Source organism: Manis pentadactyla, chromosome 2 (assembly GCF_030020395.1).
Source record: "Manis pentadactyla isolate mManPen7 chromosome 2, mManPen7.hap1, whole genome shotgun sequence".
NCBI classification, from domain to species: domain Eukaryota; kingdom Metazoa; phylum Chordata; class Mammalia; order Pholidota; family Manidae; genus Manis; species Manis pentadactyla.
Window position 1 is genome coordinate 173,432,272 of NC_080020.1, and position 21,936 is coordinate 173,454,207.

A 21,936-nucleotide genomic window follows, 5' to 3' on the forward strand; every position below is an offset into this window, starting at 1 on the left:
AGAGCTCAGGTCAGCAGAATGAAGTGACACTATCAGCCCCAAGGCTGTAGGTAACAACATTGATAACAACAGGTAGGATTTTACTCACATGAGTACAAGGGTTTCATCTCATTTGGGTGACAACTTAGAAAATATGTCTCCAGTTTGCCTTTGGGGAGGAATATCATGCAGTCATAAAAAGGAACTAAGTACTGACACATGCTACTGTGGGTAAACCTTGAAAATATTAAGTGAAAGAAGCCAGACATGAAAGGTCACATATTGAATGATCCCATTTATATGAAATACCCAGATTAGGCAAACCCACAGAGACAAAAAGATCAGTGGTTGCCTCAGGCTGAGGGGGTTGAGGGGCCAGAGCACGGGTGAATGCTAGTGGGCTGTTTCTTTTGAGGGTCACAGAAACATTCTGAAATAGAGTTGCAGTGGTCACACAACTCTGAACATACCAAAGGCACTGAATCGTACACTTCACATGGGAAAATTGTATGTTAAGTGAACTATATCTCAATAAAACTATGATTAACAAAAACCCTTAGAGAAAACCTTCATCTTCATCTTTGTAAGAAGTTTTAGGACAAAAACACAAATTGAACACTTGCTCAAGCAGGGCGGGCAGAGCTGGGGAGACCACCCCAGGGGTGGAGGAAAAAGGACAGAGGAATGATGGGCGCATCAGTATACACTCTCCTCCCTAACTTCCTCACAGGTGTTTATCACCCCATTTTTTCTCCTACGGGGCACAAGTGAAAGTGCAAAGAGAAGTTTTATCCAAGGAAAGAGGTGGAGGTCAAAATGGGAGACCACCTCGCATTCCACTGCTAAACTCTGAAGGGAAGAACCCCCAGGACAGGGGGTGTGGGAGCTCCTGAGACGGGAAGAAAAGCACACTGATGTGGACCTGAGCTCGGGGTGACACAGAAAGATGGGCTCTGAAAATGCATAGGCAGGGGCCCCTAAACCAAGAACCACTGACCCACTGACATAAAACCCACTGATCCGCTAAGGAGAATCATAGACAGCAGTCAGATGTGAGATGCATGTTCCTTCAAAAGGTCCTTACCATTAAAAAAAAGTTAGGGGAGGGAGTTTGCAAGAAATTTGGTTAAAAAAACAAAACAAGACATGACAAAGGAATGTGCACCAAGCAAGCAGCATGCCCTTAAGAGGTTAAATGCAAATAATTTTGTTGAAAAATGAATCATGTTTTTAATAGTCACAGTATAAAAGAGTACTTACTGCTACTACAAGATAACCTCACAGTCAATTACCCATTAAGTGTCCCCTCTGTCATATAAATGACCGCTCCAGACCCCAGGGGAGGACCTGGGGCAGGTTAGCAGGTGACTAGCTCACTCTGGCCTAGCCTCGGGACATATCCCCAGCTCCTACTTACGGCTTCTACTTACGGCTGGAGATGAACAAGCCCCAGCCACTCACCCCCAACCTGAGGGTGTCACTCTTCAGAAAGCCGCGGCTATGCCCCACCCAAGGCCACAATCCTTGCTCCTCAAGGGAGAGGCAGTGGCTAGACCAGTTTTAAAGTCCCTCACTCTCCCCAGCTACAGCCTTGATCCCCAGCCAAGACCAAGCAGCTAGGGAAGGGGTGCGGCAGCTGGGCACTGCGAAGACCAGGGGGCAAAGGGAAGGGCATGGGCAGGCAGTTCCCTGGGGAACAGCCCCACCCCACCTCTCTGCCTGAGGCGCTGGCTGGTGATAAAGACCTAGGAGCTAAGTGTTCACCTGGGGTGGGGGTGGGGGTGGGGGTGAGGGAGGCGGGGGCGTGTCCCACAGAGCCCAGATTCCCAGTGCCAGCTCTCCTCAGGCTGTCTTGCAGCGATCCCTGGACAAGTTCCTTTATCCATCTGGGCCTTAAATTCCTCCTCTGCCTTTAAAAAAATTATTTAGGATTTCACGAAAAACTGAGGATGTGCTCCAGATTAGGGGAGTCTTTAAAAACCTGGCCACTGAATATGGTGATTTGGGGGGTTTTCTCCTAAAAAGAGGTTGTGACAATTGGCAAAATTTGAACAAGGCCTGTAGATTAGTGTTATGGTGTCAATTATGGCATTAGTGCTCTTAAAGTCTATAGAATAGGTCTGTAGTCCTGCTGCACCCATGCTAATTTCCTGATTTTGATCACAGCTCTGTAGTCATGTGATTTCAGAAAATCCCACCCTTAAGTAGTTAGAAGTAAAAGGCATCATCTGCTACTTACTTTGAAATGTTCAAATAAAAAATTATAGACGAAGAAAGAAACAATAAAGCAAGTGTGGTAAAATGTTAGCTTTTGGGAATCTGAGTGAAGAGAATTCTTTGTCCTATTCTTGCAACTTTTATGAAACCCTGAAATTATGCCAAAATAAAAATATTTTTTAAAACAGTTATATTACTAGATGACCTCAAAGACTCTTCCAACTTCTGTGGAAAGGTAATATTATCCACAGTTTACAAACGAGGAACAGGAAACAGGATGGGGATGGCTCTAGAAGTCAGGGTGTCTGACTCCAGTCCTCCTGTTCCAGACCCCAGCTCGGCCACCAACCGGGGACAGGGAACCCCGACACCACCCCAGACCCTGGGCAAGAACCGCAGAGCAGACGGCAAGTGAGAAAGGGGTCCCCTGGGCAGGGTCCAGGCTGTCAGGAGAAGCAGAGCCTCAGAAGAGGGACCACCTGCTCTCTGTCCAAGATTCCTTCCCTTCACACGCACAGGCCACAGAGAAGCCGCTCCTCTCTGGCATACCCTGGGGACTACCAGAGCCTCAGCAACACACATGCACAACTGTGCTCCACCAGACCACGCAGGCTGCATAGAGCGCAGACCCACAGCCTGGACTGACAGGCAGCACAGCCCTCAGAGGGCAGCCTTTGGCCCTCTCTTACCAAAAGGAACACAACATCTGGAAATCCTAAGTAACTCTCCTAAATAACTCTAGGGTCAAGGGAACAAGCAAAATCAAAATCACCATTACATTTATTTCCAATCTGTTTATGCTAGTTGTTATGTTAGCTGTTACCATTTGCTATGGTATGTACTTTGTTGTTTTGTAAGTATGTACTTTAAGTATAATTAATACATAAACCGATAGAAGTATAAAAACAGTTGTTTCTGGAGGAGGAGTCACAGTTACAGATCGGAAGATTAATTAGTATCAATGAAGACAATAGCTTGTTAACAGAGAAAAATTCATGCTTCTATAACTACTTTTGCTAAATAAGAAGGAAAACTAAGATTTCAATCCAAGAAGCCAGAGAATAAAAACTAAAGAATGGTAGGAAAAAGGAATCAGTAAAGACAGAAACAGTTGATTAGAAAATAAAATGTAATGGTATTTATAAATGGAGTCTCAGAAATGGCTCTCCAAAAGACCAATAAAATAAATAAACTCCTGGAAAGGCTGATAATTTTAAAAAGAAAAAAATAAACGACATTAGAAGTGTGAAAGGAATATAACCATCATCAGTGACTAAGATACAAAGTGCATTACTAAAAACTGAAAATACGGATGAAAGGACAATTTTCTCAGACAATTGATACAGATAAGGGAGAAATATTGAAAACGTCAATTACCAGACAGTAGAAATCTGTCAGTTACTACCCCCAAAAGGGGCACCAGCTCCCATGGTTGTTTATTACATTGTTTCTCTAGCTTTAAAAACAATGTTGATATCTTTTATTCTTTCATCTAATTCTCCCAGATCCCAAAGAGGTAGGCACTATCTCTCCATTTTATAGAATAGGAATCCACAGGCTCAGAAGGGCTAAGGTGTTGTCTCCAAGCCACCCAGCCAGACATGGCCAACTGGGACTCAATCCCACAGCCTGACATCTCTAGGGTAAAGCCCAGATAATTCTGGGTCATGTGGAGGAACACTTAAATGACAAGTGCTGGTCTGGCCTATATCTGCCCAATCTGTTTCAATTCCTCTTAAAATCTGCCAAAGCAGTGCCTGTTTTGTATAACAGAACCAAAAAAATAATCAAATGATAAAGTACTAGAACTAGATGTGATCATACAAATACTTTTTTAAAAAAAGCTTGGCAAAATAACACATTAAAAAATTAAAAGGACTTTGTAATATTTATCAAAGTATGATAAAGAATATTGTGAATATAGGAAACTAATTCATTTTAAAAATCACACTAAAGAAAACCAGGCAAAGGAAATAAAAATAACTTTCACGAAGAAGTGCAATCATACCTAAACAGCAATAAAGGATTTGCAAAACATTTTGCACAAATTTTTATACCAATTTTAAAGCTTTTTTATAATAAACAAATATTTTGTTGATAACCATGGAGAAAATCAATAAAGACATTTTAAAATGAAAAAATATTATTCTAGAAAGACAAAAATATCAGCAGGAGTTCTGAGAGGTAAAACCATAGATACTTTATTTTCTCTATTTGCTTATCTGAACTTCCTGATTTTTCTGCAGTGAATTTGCATTCTTTGCAGTAGACAACAACAAAAAAGTTCTAACTCTTTGCTAGCGTTTGCTCTGATCTGAAATACAACAGCTTTTATACTTAGTCTCTCTTGGGTTTTCACAAGTGTTTACTCAAACCTTGGCCCTTTCTACAAACCATCACAGTACTTAAAGTCGTATCTTTTCAGTCCTAAGTAAGTATTGGGAGTCCCCAAGTAAACAGCCCCTTTTAAATTACTCCAGACTAGCAATTCTCAAATTCCAGTGGGCACAGAAATTACCTGTAGGAAGCCAGCCACAGATGCAGGTCCCACCTCCAGAGATCAGCCCCGGGTGTCTACAGAGGGAATTCACAGGTGGTCCTCAAACTCTTTGAGAAACCCCTTAAATAATCCTATGGGGATGAGGGTGAGCACAAAAAAGGGGAAAGTCCCAACTGGCTCAGAAATTGGGTGAGCTGAAGGTCTTACAGGTTGGCAGGGGACAGCAGTCTCTTTCCACTGGCCATATGCACATGCTGTGGTCGGTGCCTCTGCTCCCTAATAAGGCAACGTGTGGGCAGAGAAGGCAGGGGTAGGAAAAGGCTTTCAGCAACAGGTGAGCTGAAGCTTAGAGCAGCCCAGAACCTCAGCCTCCCTGCCAGCAGACCTCTGCTCTGGAGCAGGCATTTGGAACAATTCCACAGGTTCCAAGAGGCCCATCTGTCAGAGTTTCTGCTCTGCACCCTGAGAAGGTGGCTCCTTCAGAGCTGGCCAAGATACAGCCATGGCTGCCACAAGGGACCCAAGGACATGGCACAGGCAGGGCCCATGGTGACCTTCCCCAAGCCCTGAATGGCCCCTGGAGGCCCTGGAGAGGGACGTACACACGGATGGATATGAGCCCAGAGTGGTACGTCCATCTTCCTCTCAACCTATGGGTGTACCCTCAGTTCCACTATTTCCCAAGGGGATTAAATAAACCAACAGAGGAGTCAGAGAAAGTGTTTCTGTTTCCTTTGTTATCCTGAGCATCAAAGAGGAGGATGAGCACAGACTCCCACTAAATAAGAACCATTCCCCACTGCAGTTAAACGCAGCCTGCTGACATACTGAACCAAATGCACAAGGATGGATGATTACAGTGACTGGGAAGCGACTCAGGCCTGCCCTAACTGGTCTTTCTTGCAAGTTGATCTCCTCCCCCACCTTCTTTTTAAGACAGGAAAAGAGGCAGAAATCTGACCTCTGCTTAACAGAACCAGGGATTCTGATATTTCCAAGTCTGTGGTCCTGTACCCAAGGGATAAAAGGCACCTGGCCTTCCTAGACAGGCACACAGCTCCCTCTCCATCCTAGCTTTTGGCTCCACAGAGACGGGGACCTAAGGTTATGGAACAACCCGGGGCAGGGCAGCTTGCTCTGGACAGCTCCATCAAGAAGAAGTGCCTTTTATTCCCCAGTTACAAGTAAACGCTTAAAATGCCAATACAGTGGGAAGGATTGGCACATATATAGGAATGCACTTCACCTAGGAATACTTGGGGCTGGGGGGCATCACAGACTCTGGAAGAGAAAGCCAGCACACAGATGTGGAGCCAATTACACCAGCGGTCTTTACACCCTGTTTCCAGCTTCAACAATCTTCCTCCCCAAAGAGCAGGTGCAGGTAAGTTTGTGTTTTTGCTACCTTGTTTGGGAACCAAGAAGGCCACTCTCCCTACTAGTCAGAACTAATGAGAATTAATGACAAGAGGGCTATTGGTAATTATGAGGTGTGAGTGCAGAGGATGCCTTACTGATGTCTGCCTGTGGGAAAATGCCTAGGACCTTCTTTTTACTGTGGGGACAGGGCAGGTGACCCATCTCTGTTACCCAGCCTCCAGGCTGGGAACCAGAGCTGCTTTAGATTCCGCTCCTTGCATTAAGTGTCACCCTTTGGGGAAGGTGAAGTTCACTCTCTCTCATCAATTTGATGCCACAGCATTTATTAAAAGGATTTACTGCATGCCAGGCTTTATGCCAGCAACTGGGGAACAAAACTGAGTAAGAGAAGTTCCTCACCACTCAGAACTCACACCAGGCACTAGCGGACTGCCAAGGAGGTAAGGACAATGGGTTTGGGGACGGAGGGAAGGAGGGGAGGCTTCCACGGCGCAGCAGAGTCAGAGGTGGCGTAACAGAGCAGCTGACAGAACCCAGAGTGTTTCTGATGTACATGCAGCAATGGGTTAAAAGGTGTAACAGAAAAGATCCCATTCACTGCAGCAATGATAAAACCCACAACATCTTAGGAGTAAATTTAGTGAGAAACATGGAACAGCCAAAAGAAGAAAACTTTAAAATCTTTGATGGACACACAAAAAGACCAGAACAAAGAGACAGACTTCTCATTTCCTGGATGGAAAGACTCATCATAAAGCTGTCCATCCTCCCCCCAAATAATCTGTAAATTCCATGTGATTTCAAATTTTAAAAATCCCAACATTTTTCATGGAACTTGACAAATTGTTCAAGCTTATTTGGAAAAGGAAATGCAAAAGAAAAGCCAAAAAAAAATATTGTGGAAAAAATGAGTTTTTGTTTTTGTTGGTGTTTTAAACCAAACTGTTATATAAAAATTGCAGTAATTAAAACAATGAAATACTGACATAAAATCAGACAATTCAATGGAGCTGAGGAGAGGCCCTAGAACACCCATGAATACATGAGTATTCATAGAAGGCATAAGGCAGAATTATCAACCATTTGGGAGACTATAAATATTCAATAAATAGACTGGAGACAATGGGCTTTCTGCTTGGGAAAAAAAAATCAATCCTTATCTTAAACCATATACAAAAATAAATCTCAGCTTACAGAACTCAATACCTAAAGTAAAACTATAGAGTAAAGTAAAACGTTGGACACTGAAATACTGATGAATTCTGACTGCCTAAAAATCAAATTTCCATTATGACAGACACAATGAAAGGCAAACCAGAGGCCAAAAATTCCTTTCAAAATATAACAGAGGTTAATACTGGTAATATATTAAGAACTTTTATAGATCAATAAAAAAGAATCTAAAAGTGGGTAGTGAGTATAACAGGTAATACACAGAATAAATGCAAAATGATTAACATTTAAAACATTCTCAAGTTCACTAATAAAAGAAATATGAGATAACTTTTTTGACTACCAGGCTGGCAAAAATTGAAGGCTGATGATACTTTTTTCAGTGTTGGTGGAGCAGTAAATTTGATAGATATTATCAAATTACCTTTTGGGAGGGTAACCTGGTAATGTCAAAGTCCCATCTGTACAAATGCTTGAACAAATAACCAAAAAATGTATGTCCAAATATGTAAATTACATCACTTACAATTGCAAGAAATAGGAACTGCACATGTCCATCAAAAGGAAACAATTAAATTATAATAAACCCATAAAATGAAAAAGTCTGTAGCCCTTTGAAAGGCTAACAGCAACAATGTGAATGGACCTAGAGAGTAATATGCTAGCTAAGTGAAATAAGTCAAAGACAAGTATTGTATGATTTCATTTACATGTGGAATCTAAAAGAATAAAACAAACGAACAAACAAAACAAATAGACTCATAAATACAGAGAACAAACTGGTCGTTGCCAGGCAGTTGGAGGGATAGGTGAAGGGAATAAAGAGGTACAAACTTCCTATTATAAAATAAACGAGTTACAGGGATGAAGGTACAGCATAGGGAATACTGTCAACAATGTTGCAATGACTTTGTATGGTGACCACATGTATTGTCCAGCCTTGCTGCTGTCGCTAGAAGAGCTTCTCCGCAGGGCCCCTCTTGGGAGGAAGGGGAGTCACCCTGCTTTCAGAACTGTTTTCACATCGGGTGTTTCATCAGCATCTCCCCAAGAGCTCGAACAGACAGACATAAACTATGAAAACTTGGAGAATGAGGCCATACTAGAATTTAGAGACAAAGTCATATTTTTTTTTTTACTCTGAGAAAAAGTCATATTTTAAAATGTGTTTGTGATCAAATAAGAAGGTAGAAAAGGTGGATAAAATAGAGTTGTCTTAAGGATCCAACTGAGAATATGGAAAAAACACATACCAAATAAATCTGAGGAAAAGACTATAAAGACTGCAGCAGAAATTAATGCTTTAAAAACAGCACAACTGACAAAATCTATGTGCTTTTAAACAACATAAAACTCTGGAGAAGCTAAGAGAGGAAGAGAAAAAACACACAACATTAGAAATTAAGAAAGTGACAAAAAATTACAGATACTGAGGGATATGAACAAGCAATAACTATATACACATTATGCTAGTAAACCTGCAAATAGATCACTTTCATGGAAAACACAAAGTAAAAACTATACCACAGGAATAGCCACAGGAAAAAAATATCAGAAAGCTGCAAAGAACCATACTTCAAAAAAGGTACCAGGCTCAGGTGATTTCATCAGCATATATTTTTCAACTCTTTAAGGAATGAAATTATTATTTAAATTGTTCCAGAGCAAATATACTAACAAAGAATAAACATTTCACAATCCATTATATGAAGTTACCATCACTCTAATGTCAACATCTGACAATGAAAACACAAAAGGTAAATTATAAGTCAATCTCATTCACAAATACAGATACAAAGCTCCCACATTAATAAATAAAACAGCATGTTAGAAAAAAAAAAAATACTCCATTACCAAGTAGGATATAGTCATGAACGCAAGGATAGTTCAATGTTAAGAAATGTATTAACATGTTATCTTATTAATAGGCAACGGAGAAATACAATTTCATTTTCAAACCATGCAAATAGATGTGACAAAATGAAACATCTATTACTGACAGGAAAAAAACTTCATAATAAAATGGAATAGGAGAGCATTTCCTTAGATACAGAAGACCCTGGACAATCAGCAATACCAAACTTATGGGTAAAACACCAAAGACATTCACATTAAAGGGAAAAGGGAAAAACAATCACTAAGGAGAACAATGTCCTCTGGTCAATCAATATTTGCCCAAAGAGTTTAACATGAAAGGATGGCCCCAGGGGAGAGGCAGTAGTCTACAGACAGGGGACTGACTCCCTTGCCTAATTCCAGCTCCACCCCCTTGAGAAACATCAGTCAGTGGTCACACTACTAGCCCAAATCTCAGTCTCCTTATTGGAAAGGTGGGGCTAGCACCCCCTGCCCCAGAGATGTCATAAGAACTAAGGGAAAGAACTATGAACGCTTTGCCCCATGTGCTCCACATGGTAAGTGCTCAATAAACAGTATTTCAGCTAGTTATTATGCAGAGTAAAGTGGGCTATCATGCAGCATGCATCCATTTTTTATAAACAGCACAACAAAGTGTATAGTCTGCACATAATCAAGTCTGGAGGGGCACTCCAGTTAGCAGTGGTTATGGGAAACTTCCTCTCCTTCTATTTCTATTTTCTAATTTTTCCCAAGAACAGTAGTATAATCAAAAGAGACTTTAAAAAACAAAAACAAAAAATGATACAGATTTTTGGATACAGCCAAGATTGAGAAGGGCAAGCCTAAGAGCCTATAGGACAAGGAACTAAAGGTGAGGGGGCACAAGGCAACACAGGGGAGCGGGCCTGCAGGACTCCTCTGCCAGGGGCGGCGGGAGCCTCTCACTGAGAAACCCATGCAGCTTCAGGAGCACCCACACAGGAGTGTAAAGGTGTTCCTGGTGGAGGAAAAGCTGAAACCCTCCAGGCCCAAAGCCAACACACTTTGCTGCACTATGCACAGCTTGACCTGCCTTTGCCTGAATGCCGTAGAAATTCTGGACATTGTGAGTGGGGAGAAGTACTTGTTTCTGGATCCAGGTGCTCCTTATAGAGGTGTGCTTATTACTTTGTGAAAACTCACCAAGCTGTACACAGGATGCATGCATGCTATACTTAAATAAAGTCTTTAAAAACTTAAAAACTGAAAGGAAAACACTCAGTTTCTGTCCCCTGCTACAGTTTCCCTCTTAAATTCTTATATAAATATGAACTCATAGATCAGTTTCATGGAATAGAACATTCAATCCTGTATTTTGTCTGACATGTCTCGCTGTCTTTAATTTTTCCAGACTCTGTATTAATTATCACTAAAATTATTAATGGATGAGAAAAAAATTCTAGGGCAAACCAGGGCTCTGGGAGACACAGAGAAAGCCATACCGGATGAGAGAGCAGTGGCTCTCAACCCTGAGTACACTTTTGAGTCACCTGGGAAGCTTTGAAAAATGCTGGGACCCGGAGCCCACTCCATACCTATTACAGACTCTCTGGGGCTGAGACCCAGGCATTAATATTTTCTCTTTTAAAAGCTCCCCAGATGATTCTAATCTGCAATGGGACTAAGGAGCACTAAACTAGTTGAACCAGAGGGACTGGCCCCTGGAAACTCTCTAGGCAAGTTGAAGCATGGCCTCTGCCCGTCCTAGTGGAGGCTGTGGGGGTGGAAGTGAGTGCTTAGGGCTCAAGTGCCCTGGCACCCACTCAGGACCTCCTGCACATCCCACTTCCCCCAGACCTCAGGTAGGGGCCCAGTGGGGAGCAATGCCCCCGCATGGAGGCAGCTGCCTCTGACAAGTGAGGGGGATGGGCCTCCCAGGGATTCAACACAGGACCCAGGGCTCTGGCTCCCGGCCGGGTGCTCAGACCGCTTGGACCACTTGCCAACACAGCCCCAAGACATACACCACTCCAAGCACACAACCCCAGAGCTAAGTCTTAACTACTACTCAGGGTCCAAATGACACCACGGAGAACCCACAGTTGGAAAACAGGAAACTGAGGAGATATAACAGTGGGAAGAAAGGCGACAGAGGTCAGCCTATAGCTCAGTCATCAGCTAGGACCTGGCTCAGGGACAAGTGGCAGGGCCAGGGAAGAGGTTGCCACATAGCCAGCTGCCCAGAGCTTCCAACACTAATCTCCAAAGCCCTGCACCACCCTCATCCTGGGTCCATGGTAACTGTACAACGGGGCCTCCAGGTCTGACCCCAGAAGATGGCTATTTGGCCCAGCAAAGATGCAGCATTTTACAAGCTCCTAGATAATTCTGACACAAGGAGTCCTTGGCCCACACCACACAAAGCAGTGTCCTCAGGGGACCTCTCTGCTTAGTCTAGAATTTAGGGATGAGCTCAAAGCACAAGGGGCAAAAGTGGGGATGCGCTGAGCCATGAGGAGTGTCCCAGGATAGAAATCCCAGTGGGAGATGGGAAAAGGAGCCACAGGGCCAGGAAAAGTAGGGGGGGTGTCTCTGGGGCACAGCCTCCAGCACTCCACTGAAAATCCATTTCTGTATGCCCACAGAGCGCAGGGCGTAGGGCAACAACGATCCCAATTGTTGGTCCAGCAGAGCCTGGTGCAGTCAGGGGGCACCCTCTGTACCCAGCCTGAAACTGTTCAGCCAGAGGGGAAGTGACTTGGCCCCGGGGCCAGGGGACTTGGCCCACACTCAAGAGAGGAGGTGCTGCAGAGGGAGTCTGTCTGGGGATGCAGGTGGGGCTGTCAGCCCAGAACCCTGCCTCTCTACTTCTTCCACCTTCTGCAGGGTAGCCAAAGGAATCAGAAATGGAAACTTCCTAAGGTATAGGAAGGGGCACTGGCAGGAAACAGCTCTTTCTGTAAACTCCATCTGTTTAGCAGGACTGGAAACCAAGGCCCACAGGCTAAGAGAGCAGACTTCTGGGGTGGGGAAGGCTAGGGGGTTGGGGGAAGAGTGGGGGATGCCACAGAGGAGGCAAAGCAGGAAATCTCAATCAACAGGGCAGGGAGCTCAGGAGCTCACTGTCAGGGACAAGTTGCAAACCCTTTCAATGTCTTTGTTTCCTCAGCAAAGCCCATGAGGTTAGGATTACACGTGGAAAATGCTTGGAGGCGGGGTTGAGAAATCCAATTACTTAAGCACCAAGGGCCCCAGAGTTCCAGGCCAGAGTTAACCAGGATTGGCTCAGACCCTAATCTTACTGTCCTTGGGATGTTTGCCTCTTAAGGAATATTTTCATAACAAGACAATGCTACCTACACCTTAGCCCCCTTCCCACTCTCCTCTGGGATGAGGTGGCTGGAGTAGAGGGGGATTGGTATTTTTATTTTTTTGTCTAATCTTTAGCATCTTAAATGAAAAGGCCAAAGATCCTTAGCAGGAAAAAAAAAAACTCTGGAGAGTGTATAGTCAGGGGAAGGTGGGCTAAAACAGGAAGGAGATGCCCAAACTCGTGTAATGCAATCAGAGACATCGGATATCTGTCCTTACAGAAACCAGGGAAGAGTTTGTGATCAGCCCTCAAAGGAAAAGGGCTATACCTCTAGATCAGTGAGAGCCACAGGATGGGAAAAGCCCAAAATTCAAGGTGCCCTGCCTGGGCCAATGGAGCTTTAGTGTCCCACAGGTCCCAAGTCCACTCTGCATCTACAGAAGACCTGGCCTTCCCCTGAACTGTTCTGCTCCTCTAAATGATGCAGCTTGCACACACACAGGGGCTCAACAGGTTCTGACACTTCTCCACCAGAATCGGAGACTCGCAGAAATGCAAGGGTGAAGGAGAGGCATCCTTATCTACAGAAGCTGAGATGCAAGTAAACCTTTCGAGGTCCTTAAAGAGAATCTCTCGAATAGCAAGATCTCTATTCTTCCAGGCGGTAGCTCTGTTCCCAAGATGGACAGTACATAAGGGAGAGGAAATCATGTCCAGAAAGGGGTGGAGGGGTCAAAACAGAGACCCTCTGCTCTCCCAGAAGCAAAGTTCAAAAGGAATGCTGTAGAGTGTATGGCCCATAATCTGCTCATCACTAGTCCACCATGACTAAACCCTGGAACCAAGAGCATGCCTTTAGAAGCCCTCATGGCAACTGGAACCTGCTATGATACCTAAGAGCCTTTTCACTGGACTCACCTTGCCAGTGGCTTGCCAACCTGTCTGGGTGGTGCTGAGCTCCTGATGTGAACCATGCGTAGTGGCAAGCTGTGAACTATCTGTACAAAGCAGGACTGTGCGCAGTCTGCAACATTTTGGAAATTAAGAAAAAAAAAAGAAAACTGGCTTTTTGCCACATTTAGTTTGAGAATAACTTTGGAGGTCAACCCCTTAACTTTACAGAGGAAACTGAAGTCCAGGGACATTAAGTGACCCACCCCCTGCAACCCCCATAGCTAGTGACAGGACCCAGAGTAGGAGCAGAGTTGAGAGTAGAGTGGAATAGAAACTGCACAATTGCCCTTCCCAGCCTCCTCTTCTCAGTCAGTAGTCTCTGTGGGGGCCGTCTGAAGAAAGAAGGCTTCAGAACACACACTCCTAGTGAGTAGAAAGCAATTTCAGGTTCAGGGTAAAATGCTCAGGCATGGTATTTCCATCCAGCTTTACCTGAATCTCAAACACAACACATCTAAAGCCAACACCTTCCTTTCAAAACTAAGCTCTCTTCCCACCTATTCCATTTCTGACCTCACTCCCCTATTCTGTAATCACCAGATCCTAGCAATGTTTATTTATTGAAAACAAGGTCCAAATGTTGACTTTTCCTTCAAAGTCCCTCAAGTCCCCCGGGCCAGTGAGGAAGGCAAATGTAAAGAACTAGGCACAGCTGGGGTGAAGGGCTTGGTTTGCCCCATGCAAGTTCACAGCCCAAACAAAAAGATTAGAAGCCTTCACTGAATGAAAAACAAAAACCACCAATTCTGGTTTTCCCACTTAGAGTTTTGATTTTAGGTAATTTAGTTAATGTCTCTTGTTTCCAGTAGTATTGTAAAGTTAAAATAATAATGATTTCTCTTATATTTCAGGACTATCACTGTACCTGGAACATGGTAGATGCTCAGTAAATGTTGGAAGACAAAGGGAGGACACAAAGGAGATAAAGTGAATGGAGCTGGGGTCAGAGCCCCAGACAGCAAGTCAGTCAACTGATTCTACTCCTCTAAGCCATCCTGTCCCCTATTTGCCCAAAGTCTTCTTAAACTAAACTACAAGGAAGCCATCTCCTTCTCCAAAGCTGCAGACATGCTGGGAACAAGGGGGAGGTGACCTCAGCTGACTGCCAGATGCCCAAGCATGAGAGGAAATGAGGCCAACAGCTCAAGAAGTCAGGATGGGAAAGAGGACTTGAGAGGACTGGGAGACCCAAAAGCTGAGCCAAACCAGAGCCCCTCCCTACACTCGCTACCCCCACCCCCACCCCCCAGGCAAACCATTTGTTATAGCCTCATGGGTATGGGAGGGACTTGGCAAGACCACAAAAATCATTTAAGCAGGAATATTCACCTGCAGCAGAAGGAAGCCCAGGCCCCAGGTCCCTCCTCAGCGAGCCCAGCCACAGGGCCACAGCCAGCCATCCCTGCAGGCAGCTCCAGGGCCCCTGCACAAATGAGGGCAGAAAGGTGCTTCCTTAGGCTCACCATGCATCTATCTTGCAAAGTCCTTTCCCTCTCCCTCCACAGGCAAAAACCAGCTGGAATCACTATGGAGGTGGAGCTGAGCTCTGGAGCTCTAGCTCCAGTTGTTAAGATGCGTGGGGGAAGCCCTCTCTCTCTATTCTCAAACTCAGCTCCTGAATCATCATGCTTGGTTCCCTTCCCTCTTGCCTGACATGCTCACCTGCTTCCTTATCTCTGCAAGTTCACTACCACTTTTAAACATGCCTCAGAAAAAAAAGGACCCTCACAAAGTGCTGGGGAGTAGGAAGAGCAGGCAAGGAGGAACTCAGAGGAGTCACCCATGTGCATGCAAAGTCAAGGATCACAGATCCTCGACGCAGGGGCATTTCTGCAGTGATCCAAGGAGAGACAGGAGGTAGTGATCCTGGGCACAGTCCAACAACATCTTCCAGACATCCTCAGTCAGTCAAGGATTCCAGAGGGCAGAGAATGGGAGCAGCATGGGAGCCCAAAAGCAGGGTGGCCTTGTGCTCTTGGCACTGGGCACTTACCTATCCAGGCTGTCAAAAAGGAGGCAGTGGCAACAGTGTGAGTTATGGCATGTTCCCTGGGATATCATGGGTAGATGTGCAACACACTAGACAGTAAAATGACAACTTGCGCTTTTCAAGCTCAACTCTGCCTGTGCTAGGCACCATGCACACCCTACATCATGGGCACTCCTGAAACTTCAGCAGGCCAGGGCACCCAGGAGATGAGTGTATTCTCACTGGCTGCTGGACACCATTCACCATGAGGCTTGCCCATCTCGTGGGAACACAGACTGTGACACAGAGTCTTGTGTCCCAGAGTCTTGGCCTGATCTCAAAATGAGCTCACACACCAGAAACACCTTCCTGCACCACCACCTGGTGAGGAAGAGGATCTGGTAAAACTGCCTCATCTGGGGTATGTGGGACAACTGCACCCACCCAGCCACCTAAGAAAATTCCATGTGGGGCAAGGCAGCACTGGGAGCGGGACGGGTGCTCAGATCCGAGTGTCTGCTGGCCGTGCCAGTGCCAGGCCACGGGGAAGCTATGGTTCTCAGACAGCTCAACAATAAAAACAAGCAGAGACACAACCCCGATGTTGTAAAAAGGCAGTCAGCTCAGGCCCCACTCTGAGAAGGGCAGGGAGGAAAGCCGTGTTTGTAGAGCTTCCTCTGGGTTTTTCAAGTAGCCCCTGCCACATGTCCCCAACAACCAAGGGTTGAGGTATGAGGCCAGGCACTTCTGGCAGGACTGCAGGGCCAGCAGAATGCAGGCAGGGAGAAATGGAGAACACACTTGGAAAGAGCTGAAGAGAAGTCATCGCTAGACAGGGTGGTGGGAGGGGTGATTACGGGAGTAAACAAACCTGCCAGCAGTCCTTCCTCCCAGCAGAGAGGGAAGCTCTGGCGGACAAGGCTGGAGCTGCCCCCTCCCTGAGACCATCTGTTCCCATCCCCTTGTCCTGCTTTCCCTAGGGTGTGGGGAGAACAGGTGCACTCCATGATCTCTGTGCCCAAAGCCCTCAACAGCACATGGGTGATTACCGCTCCTCTAGTCATCAGGGGGAGGCCAGGGGAGAAAGCGGAGGTGGAACCCAGGGGTTCTGCTCCAGGGAAGAGTGTGGTGTGAGCTCACAGCTCTCTCCTCCCCACCCACAGCACTGCCAGCACCAACTGCACTCTGCTTGCCTCAGGGGCCTCCCACGGTCTGCCCCAGGTGATCACCCACTACTCCCAGCTTCCCTAAGGCATGCCCAGCTCCCCACAGGGGCCAATGCCACCTGGCTCTTCTCCTTCTTCTAGAAGCAAAATTCTTGCCCTCCCCCAAGCACTTCCTTGCCTCAAGTTCCTTGGAAGGAGGCCAGGGAACCACCCTGGCTCCGGATCCACCCTGCAGCCTCCCCCAGGATCCCCCATCCCACGTGGGGAAGCAGAGTTCCTCCCTGCCAGCATCGCCCCCCAGACAGTGAGTGCCACTTCCAGCACCTACACAGAGCTTCCCACAGGTTTCCCAGGAAGCAGGAGGAGGATTTCCAGGGAGGAAAGTCTAAGGGTGTCTGGGGACATGAGCAGCTCACCCACCTGCTATCCAAGCAACCAGACTCCCCCAGCTCCCCACAGGCTCCCGGGGCCTCAGGGGAGGGTGGGGCTGAGGCAAAGACAGGAACAGGCTCCCTCCCTCCTAGGAGAAGTCCCATCCTGTCCTGTCCCTGCCCACTTGTCCCCACACTCCTTCCCCTGCCTCTCCGCTCTTGCCTTGAGAGGCAGCCACATGGAGCTGCCTCCCGCTCTGTTTCCTCCACCGTGGCCAGCACAGGATACTGCTGAGTAATCCCAAACTCAAGGCGGGTCCCCAGCCCTGGCAACAGGGGCAAAGGCCAAGGAAACCTACACTCCTGGTCCTTGCCAACCGGGAGGAACATCTGGGTTTCCCAGTAATGGTTGAAACCCCACCACTCTGCCCTGCCTTGCCCCAAATACCCCAGTGCCTCAGACAACCACATGGAGAAGCCCAGTGCCCCCTTCTCCACTTCCCACCCACCAGGTAACAACCCCTTCCCACTCCCCCAGACACCAAGCTGCACAAAGTAACAGCAGCCACCCCCGGAGTCCCAGTCATGATGTTGCATCAGCCCCCACCCTACCCAAAATATCCTCACCCCCACCACCTCCTCTCCTCTCCAGCCATCTCCATGGTGACAACAGCATGACTAATGACACCCTATCAGCTTCAGACTCAGAAGCGCGATTCCCCCTTCCCCTTACAACCCCCCCTCAGCCCCCACACCGGGGATTTCTGCAGACTGGATGCAAACCAACAGTGCCAGGGACATTCTCGAGAGATTTCCAGAGGCAAGGGTGGGGAGAGGGTTGCATGTCTTAAAAAAATAACAGTCCAACAAACCCAATCCCAACTGCACCCAGACCATCCAGCTGAGAAAGCAAACGGAATCCAAACAAAACCCGCACAGGCCTGAGAATTCATTGGTGGCCCACACCCCCCCGCCCCTCTCAGCTGCCGCTACACACACAGTGGGAGATTAAGGGATCACCGGAGGAGACCCTTTATTTTTATCCAACCCGGTCAAACCCATCACCCCCATCACTCACACTCACTCACTCACTCACACACACACACACACACACACACACGGTACCTTGACAGCAGCCCCTTGTCCCCACTGCCGGGCTACTTCACCAGCCTTTATTTCCACCTGCAAAAGAAGCCAGAGAGAGACTGATGAGCGAGGCTGACACCAGGAAAGAAGCAAAGTCCTTCTGCTGCACCCCCGGCACCACTGCAGGGAGAGGGGGAGAACGGGAGGGGGGGCCTCGGAAAGAAAGGATAGCAGGGACCATCTTCCTGCCTCCAGATGCAGCCCAGACTTGCGGCGGATGGGCTCAGTCGCCTTCCAGTGTGTTTTTGTTTTCATGTCTCCTTTTTCCGCCCTCCCAAGATCCAGGAGAACACTGCCCCTCCTCCTGTGTCCTGTCTGGCCGCGTCCCTCCCCGCCCTGCCCGCTCTACCTCCGCCGGCCTCCTCTGGTGCATCGGCCGGCGGGCCTCCCATTATCCCCGCCGGAGCGCACGGAGGGAGGCACTGCAGAGGAGGCGGCGGCCAGCTGCCGGCTTGGCTCCCCTCCCCGCCGCCGGCAAGGCTGGTGTGCAGGGGGCGGTGCGCTCGCCAGCCAATCCCCGTGGCCTGCCGGGCGGGGGCAGGGCCACCGGGGGCTGGACCTGCCCAGCGGGGAGGCGGGGGCGCCGCCGGGGGTGCCGCGGAGCCGCGCTGGCGGCGGCCCAGGCCTGCCGCCGCTCCCTGACAGGCCGGGGATCCCGGGGCACCCAGCCTCCTCCCGTGAGGAGGACCCGAGGGTTATACCCAGAGACATCCTCTGCATGTCCAGGGTCAAGAACGCCAGACCGCGCCTGGGGTCGAGCCCACTCCTGCTGCCTGCACCACTCTCTAACCAGGACCACCCAGCAGCAGTTAGGACCGAGCCAGGTGCTGTGGTAACTGCACCCGGAGCAATAGCCTCTGCAATCTTCCAAGAAAAAAAGCTTTGGCAATATGAACCTTCACCCCATTCTGTAGATGAAGCAACAAGGCAAGTCAAGTGGATTAACTTACCCAAGGTGACAGGAGCTAGGAAACAGCAGCTCTGGGACTCTAAGCCAGGTCTGTCTGGCTCTGAAGACCAGACCCTTAACCATTACGCAGTCCTACTCTTTCCTCCCTCCAGTGCCCACCTCAGAAAACAGACCTTTTCTTGAAGCCCACGCAGCCTGTGGCTCAACCCCTCGCCAAGTCAGCCTTGCGCTCCCGGTACCCACCCACACCTTAGGATCAGTCATCCTCTTACCTGAACATACCCCGCCATCCAGACAGCCTCCCCCATCACCACCACTCCACGACGTTTCCTCTTCTCTCAGAAAGGCCACAGGAGGCGGCCCCCACCCCCCCAGGGATCAGGGCTGTCCATCCCCAGAAAGGCTGAGGAGAGGTGGCCCAGACTCCCAGAGCTCTGGCCTCTGGTTCCCAGACTGAGCCTCTGATGGCTGCACAAGCAGGAGACTGGAGACAGGGCAGGAGAAAAAGCAGAATGGGGTGAGGAAGGCCCTGCAATCCACCCCTGCATTTAATTCCTGGGCACTTCCTGCTCCACCCTGTGCCCTGCCTGCAGCTGTGCACCCCAGAGCTTCCACCTCCCTGGAAGAGGATGTCCACAGACTGGCACTCACATCTGGCTCCTCCACTCCCCAGCTGCAAACCTTGGGGTGGTATCTTACATCTGTAAGCCTGGCTTTGCTCATGAGTGAAATAGAACTACGAAGAGCAGCTACCTCACACACATTGTGAGGATCCTGTGAAGAAAAGGGGCATAGTGCCTGCCACACTGTAGTGCTGCTAGTCACCATCACTCTTACGTTCTGGGAGAGGGCACTGTGTGCTACTCCTCAGCTCACAGATGGAGAAGCTGAGGCCAGAGAGAAGTGCCTCTAGGACTAGTTAGGCTGGTGAGAACCCCAGTTTCAGTGTCTCTACCCGCTGCACCACAGATGCCCAGTGGCTGCCCCCTCCCTGGGGCCCCATGGGGGTACTCTCAATGAGCTACCTGAGCAGAAACAAGGAAGCTGGCCTCCAGTGAGGCGACTCTAGGAGGCACCAGGGCCCACACCCACCTTATCCCTGGGGACAGGGACAGCTCTGCTGGGCTCCTTCCCAGGACAGGTGACAAGGCAGGACAAGGAGCAGTGTCCTGAGCCACAGCTCAACATAGGGAACCTTCTGCACCCCTTAGCTCCTACACTGGCCTGGCCAAGTGAAGCCCCACCTTTATCCTGGTCCCGCAAACCGCTGTCCCATGCACCCACCCCACTCACAGTCTGCTGCTATGAGAGCAGCCAGCACTGCCTGGACAGTAACCATTAATACTGTTGCCTCAGTGCCTGCCAGTTTATCAAGCCTCTGCTACAGACCAGGCCCTGTACCAACAGCGCTAGAGGAGCAACACACTTGACTTACTCCACACACAACCCTGTCTCTTATGGGGAAACAGACAGAGATGTTCAGTTACTTGCCAATCTACACGCAGCTGGTGAGTGGGGGGCTAGAATTCCAGTCTAGGCCATTCTCATTCCAGCTCTCTAACCCCTCTTTGCCAACCCCAGGTAAATGGAAAGAGGGCGGGGGCACTTAAACCTAACCTCTTCCTTTTAAGCTCTGGGTCTGAGAATACTAACATTTTCATGCTTTGGAGAGGAGATGCTGCTCCTTGCCTAGGTTCTCCTCCTCTCCTGCCTGGCACATGACTTAATCCAAATGTTACCTCCCTCTGCCACTTTCCCAGCTCATCTAGCACCCGTGAGCATCACCCACTCCTCCTGGGGCCTCACAGAGCAGTGCAGGGCCTCTCCTAGAGCACCAGTCACAACCAAGTGTAGTTATTTATTTATACGGCGGACTTCCCCACGTGGGCGGGGGCCCTGTCTTCCCCACTTTACTAGGCTCTGCACAGAGCTGGAATGTGCTGAGCTGAGTTTGTACACAAGGAAGGTGGAGAGGCAGGGGGTTGGGTACTGAGATATGGAGGCCACTCTCCAGGTCAGCCTTCTCTCAGGTCCCCAAGGCTCAGAGGGACACCTCTCCTGGGAAGGGAGGACCTGTCAATAACTGAACTGTAGTTGAGTCCCAGCCTTCTTCAGCCAGCAGGAGCCATCCTGCCTCTCTGCTTGACCCACCCCAATATGAACTCTGTCCTATTCCAACCACAGGGCCAGACCCACCCCCCAGCAGCCTTTGGATACCCTGGAAGAACCTGTGGACCCCAAGGCAGTCCATGCTAGCCTCCCGTCCTTTTCCAATGCAACTGGCATGCCAGGACTCCAAGGGTCACCGAAGTGCATGCTGGGCAGTTCTGCCTCCAGCAAAGGATCTCCACACCCACACCTGCCCCACACCAGTCTCTACCTGCCCCCTCTCTACATCTGGGGTCCCTCAGTGATTGACCCAGAGGTACTTGGGAACCCCTCTGCATGGGGGCCAAGGGTCTCTCTCCACCTTCCTTCATGACCCCTAGTTCCACTGCACTCCCAGCAGGAGGAACAGGGCCACAGCCCTCCCCACCAGGGACAGGTGGATGGGTTCACTCACTCTCAGAACACATAAACCAGCCTAACACCAAGAACCTCAGAAGCATGGATACCCACAGGTCAGAGCCCACACAGACATACGACGACTAGGGGATAGAGACACAAACATAGATTCAGGGGGATTTACAGGAACATCAACCACGCACCAACTCCACGCAGGCCCCATACTGGGAGCACAACATACCATCTCTTATTTAACCCTGAAAACAAACCAATGAGACAGGAATTATTCATGCCCATTCTGTAGGTGGAGAAATCAGCGTATAGAGAGGTTAAGCACCTTGTCCAAGATGACACAGCTAGAAAATGACTGAGCAGGGCTCTCACCATCCCCTCACTGTAGCCATACAGCTGAGGCTGCTCTGTGAAGTTCTATGATTTTCATATCGACCTACCTCTTCCAGGGCTGGCAGAGGGCAGACAGACTTTTCCTCCTCCCTGGCCATGGCAGTGTGCT

The 21,936-nt window shown here is 48.4% G+C and overlaps 1 protein-coding gene across 5 annotated transcripts in view; it reads right to left on the minus strand.

Annotated features, from left to right (window-relative positions):
• Positions 1-21,936, minus strand: part of TET3 (tet methylcytosine dioxygenase 3) — a 98,215-nt gene that overhangs the window by 63,283 nt on the left and 12,996 nt on the right. For 2 of the 5 annotated variants that reach the window (XM_036930578.2, XM_057497085.1), the window contains one exon: positions 17,987-18,043. In XM_036930578.2, the coding sequence (XP_036786473.2) occupies positions 17,987-18,043 (57 nt within the window). Of the gene's footprint in view, positions 1-17,986; positions 18,044-18,356; positions 18,557-19,189; positions 19,449-21,936 lie in introns of those variants that run through there. The other 3 variants (XM_057497084.1, XM_036930580.2, XM_036930579.2) reach the window with 3 other exon arrangements.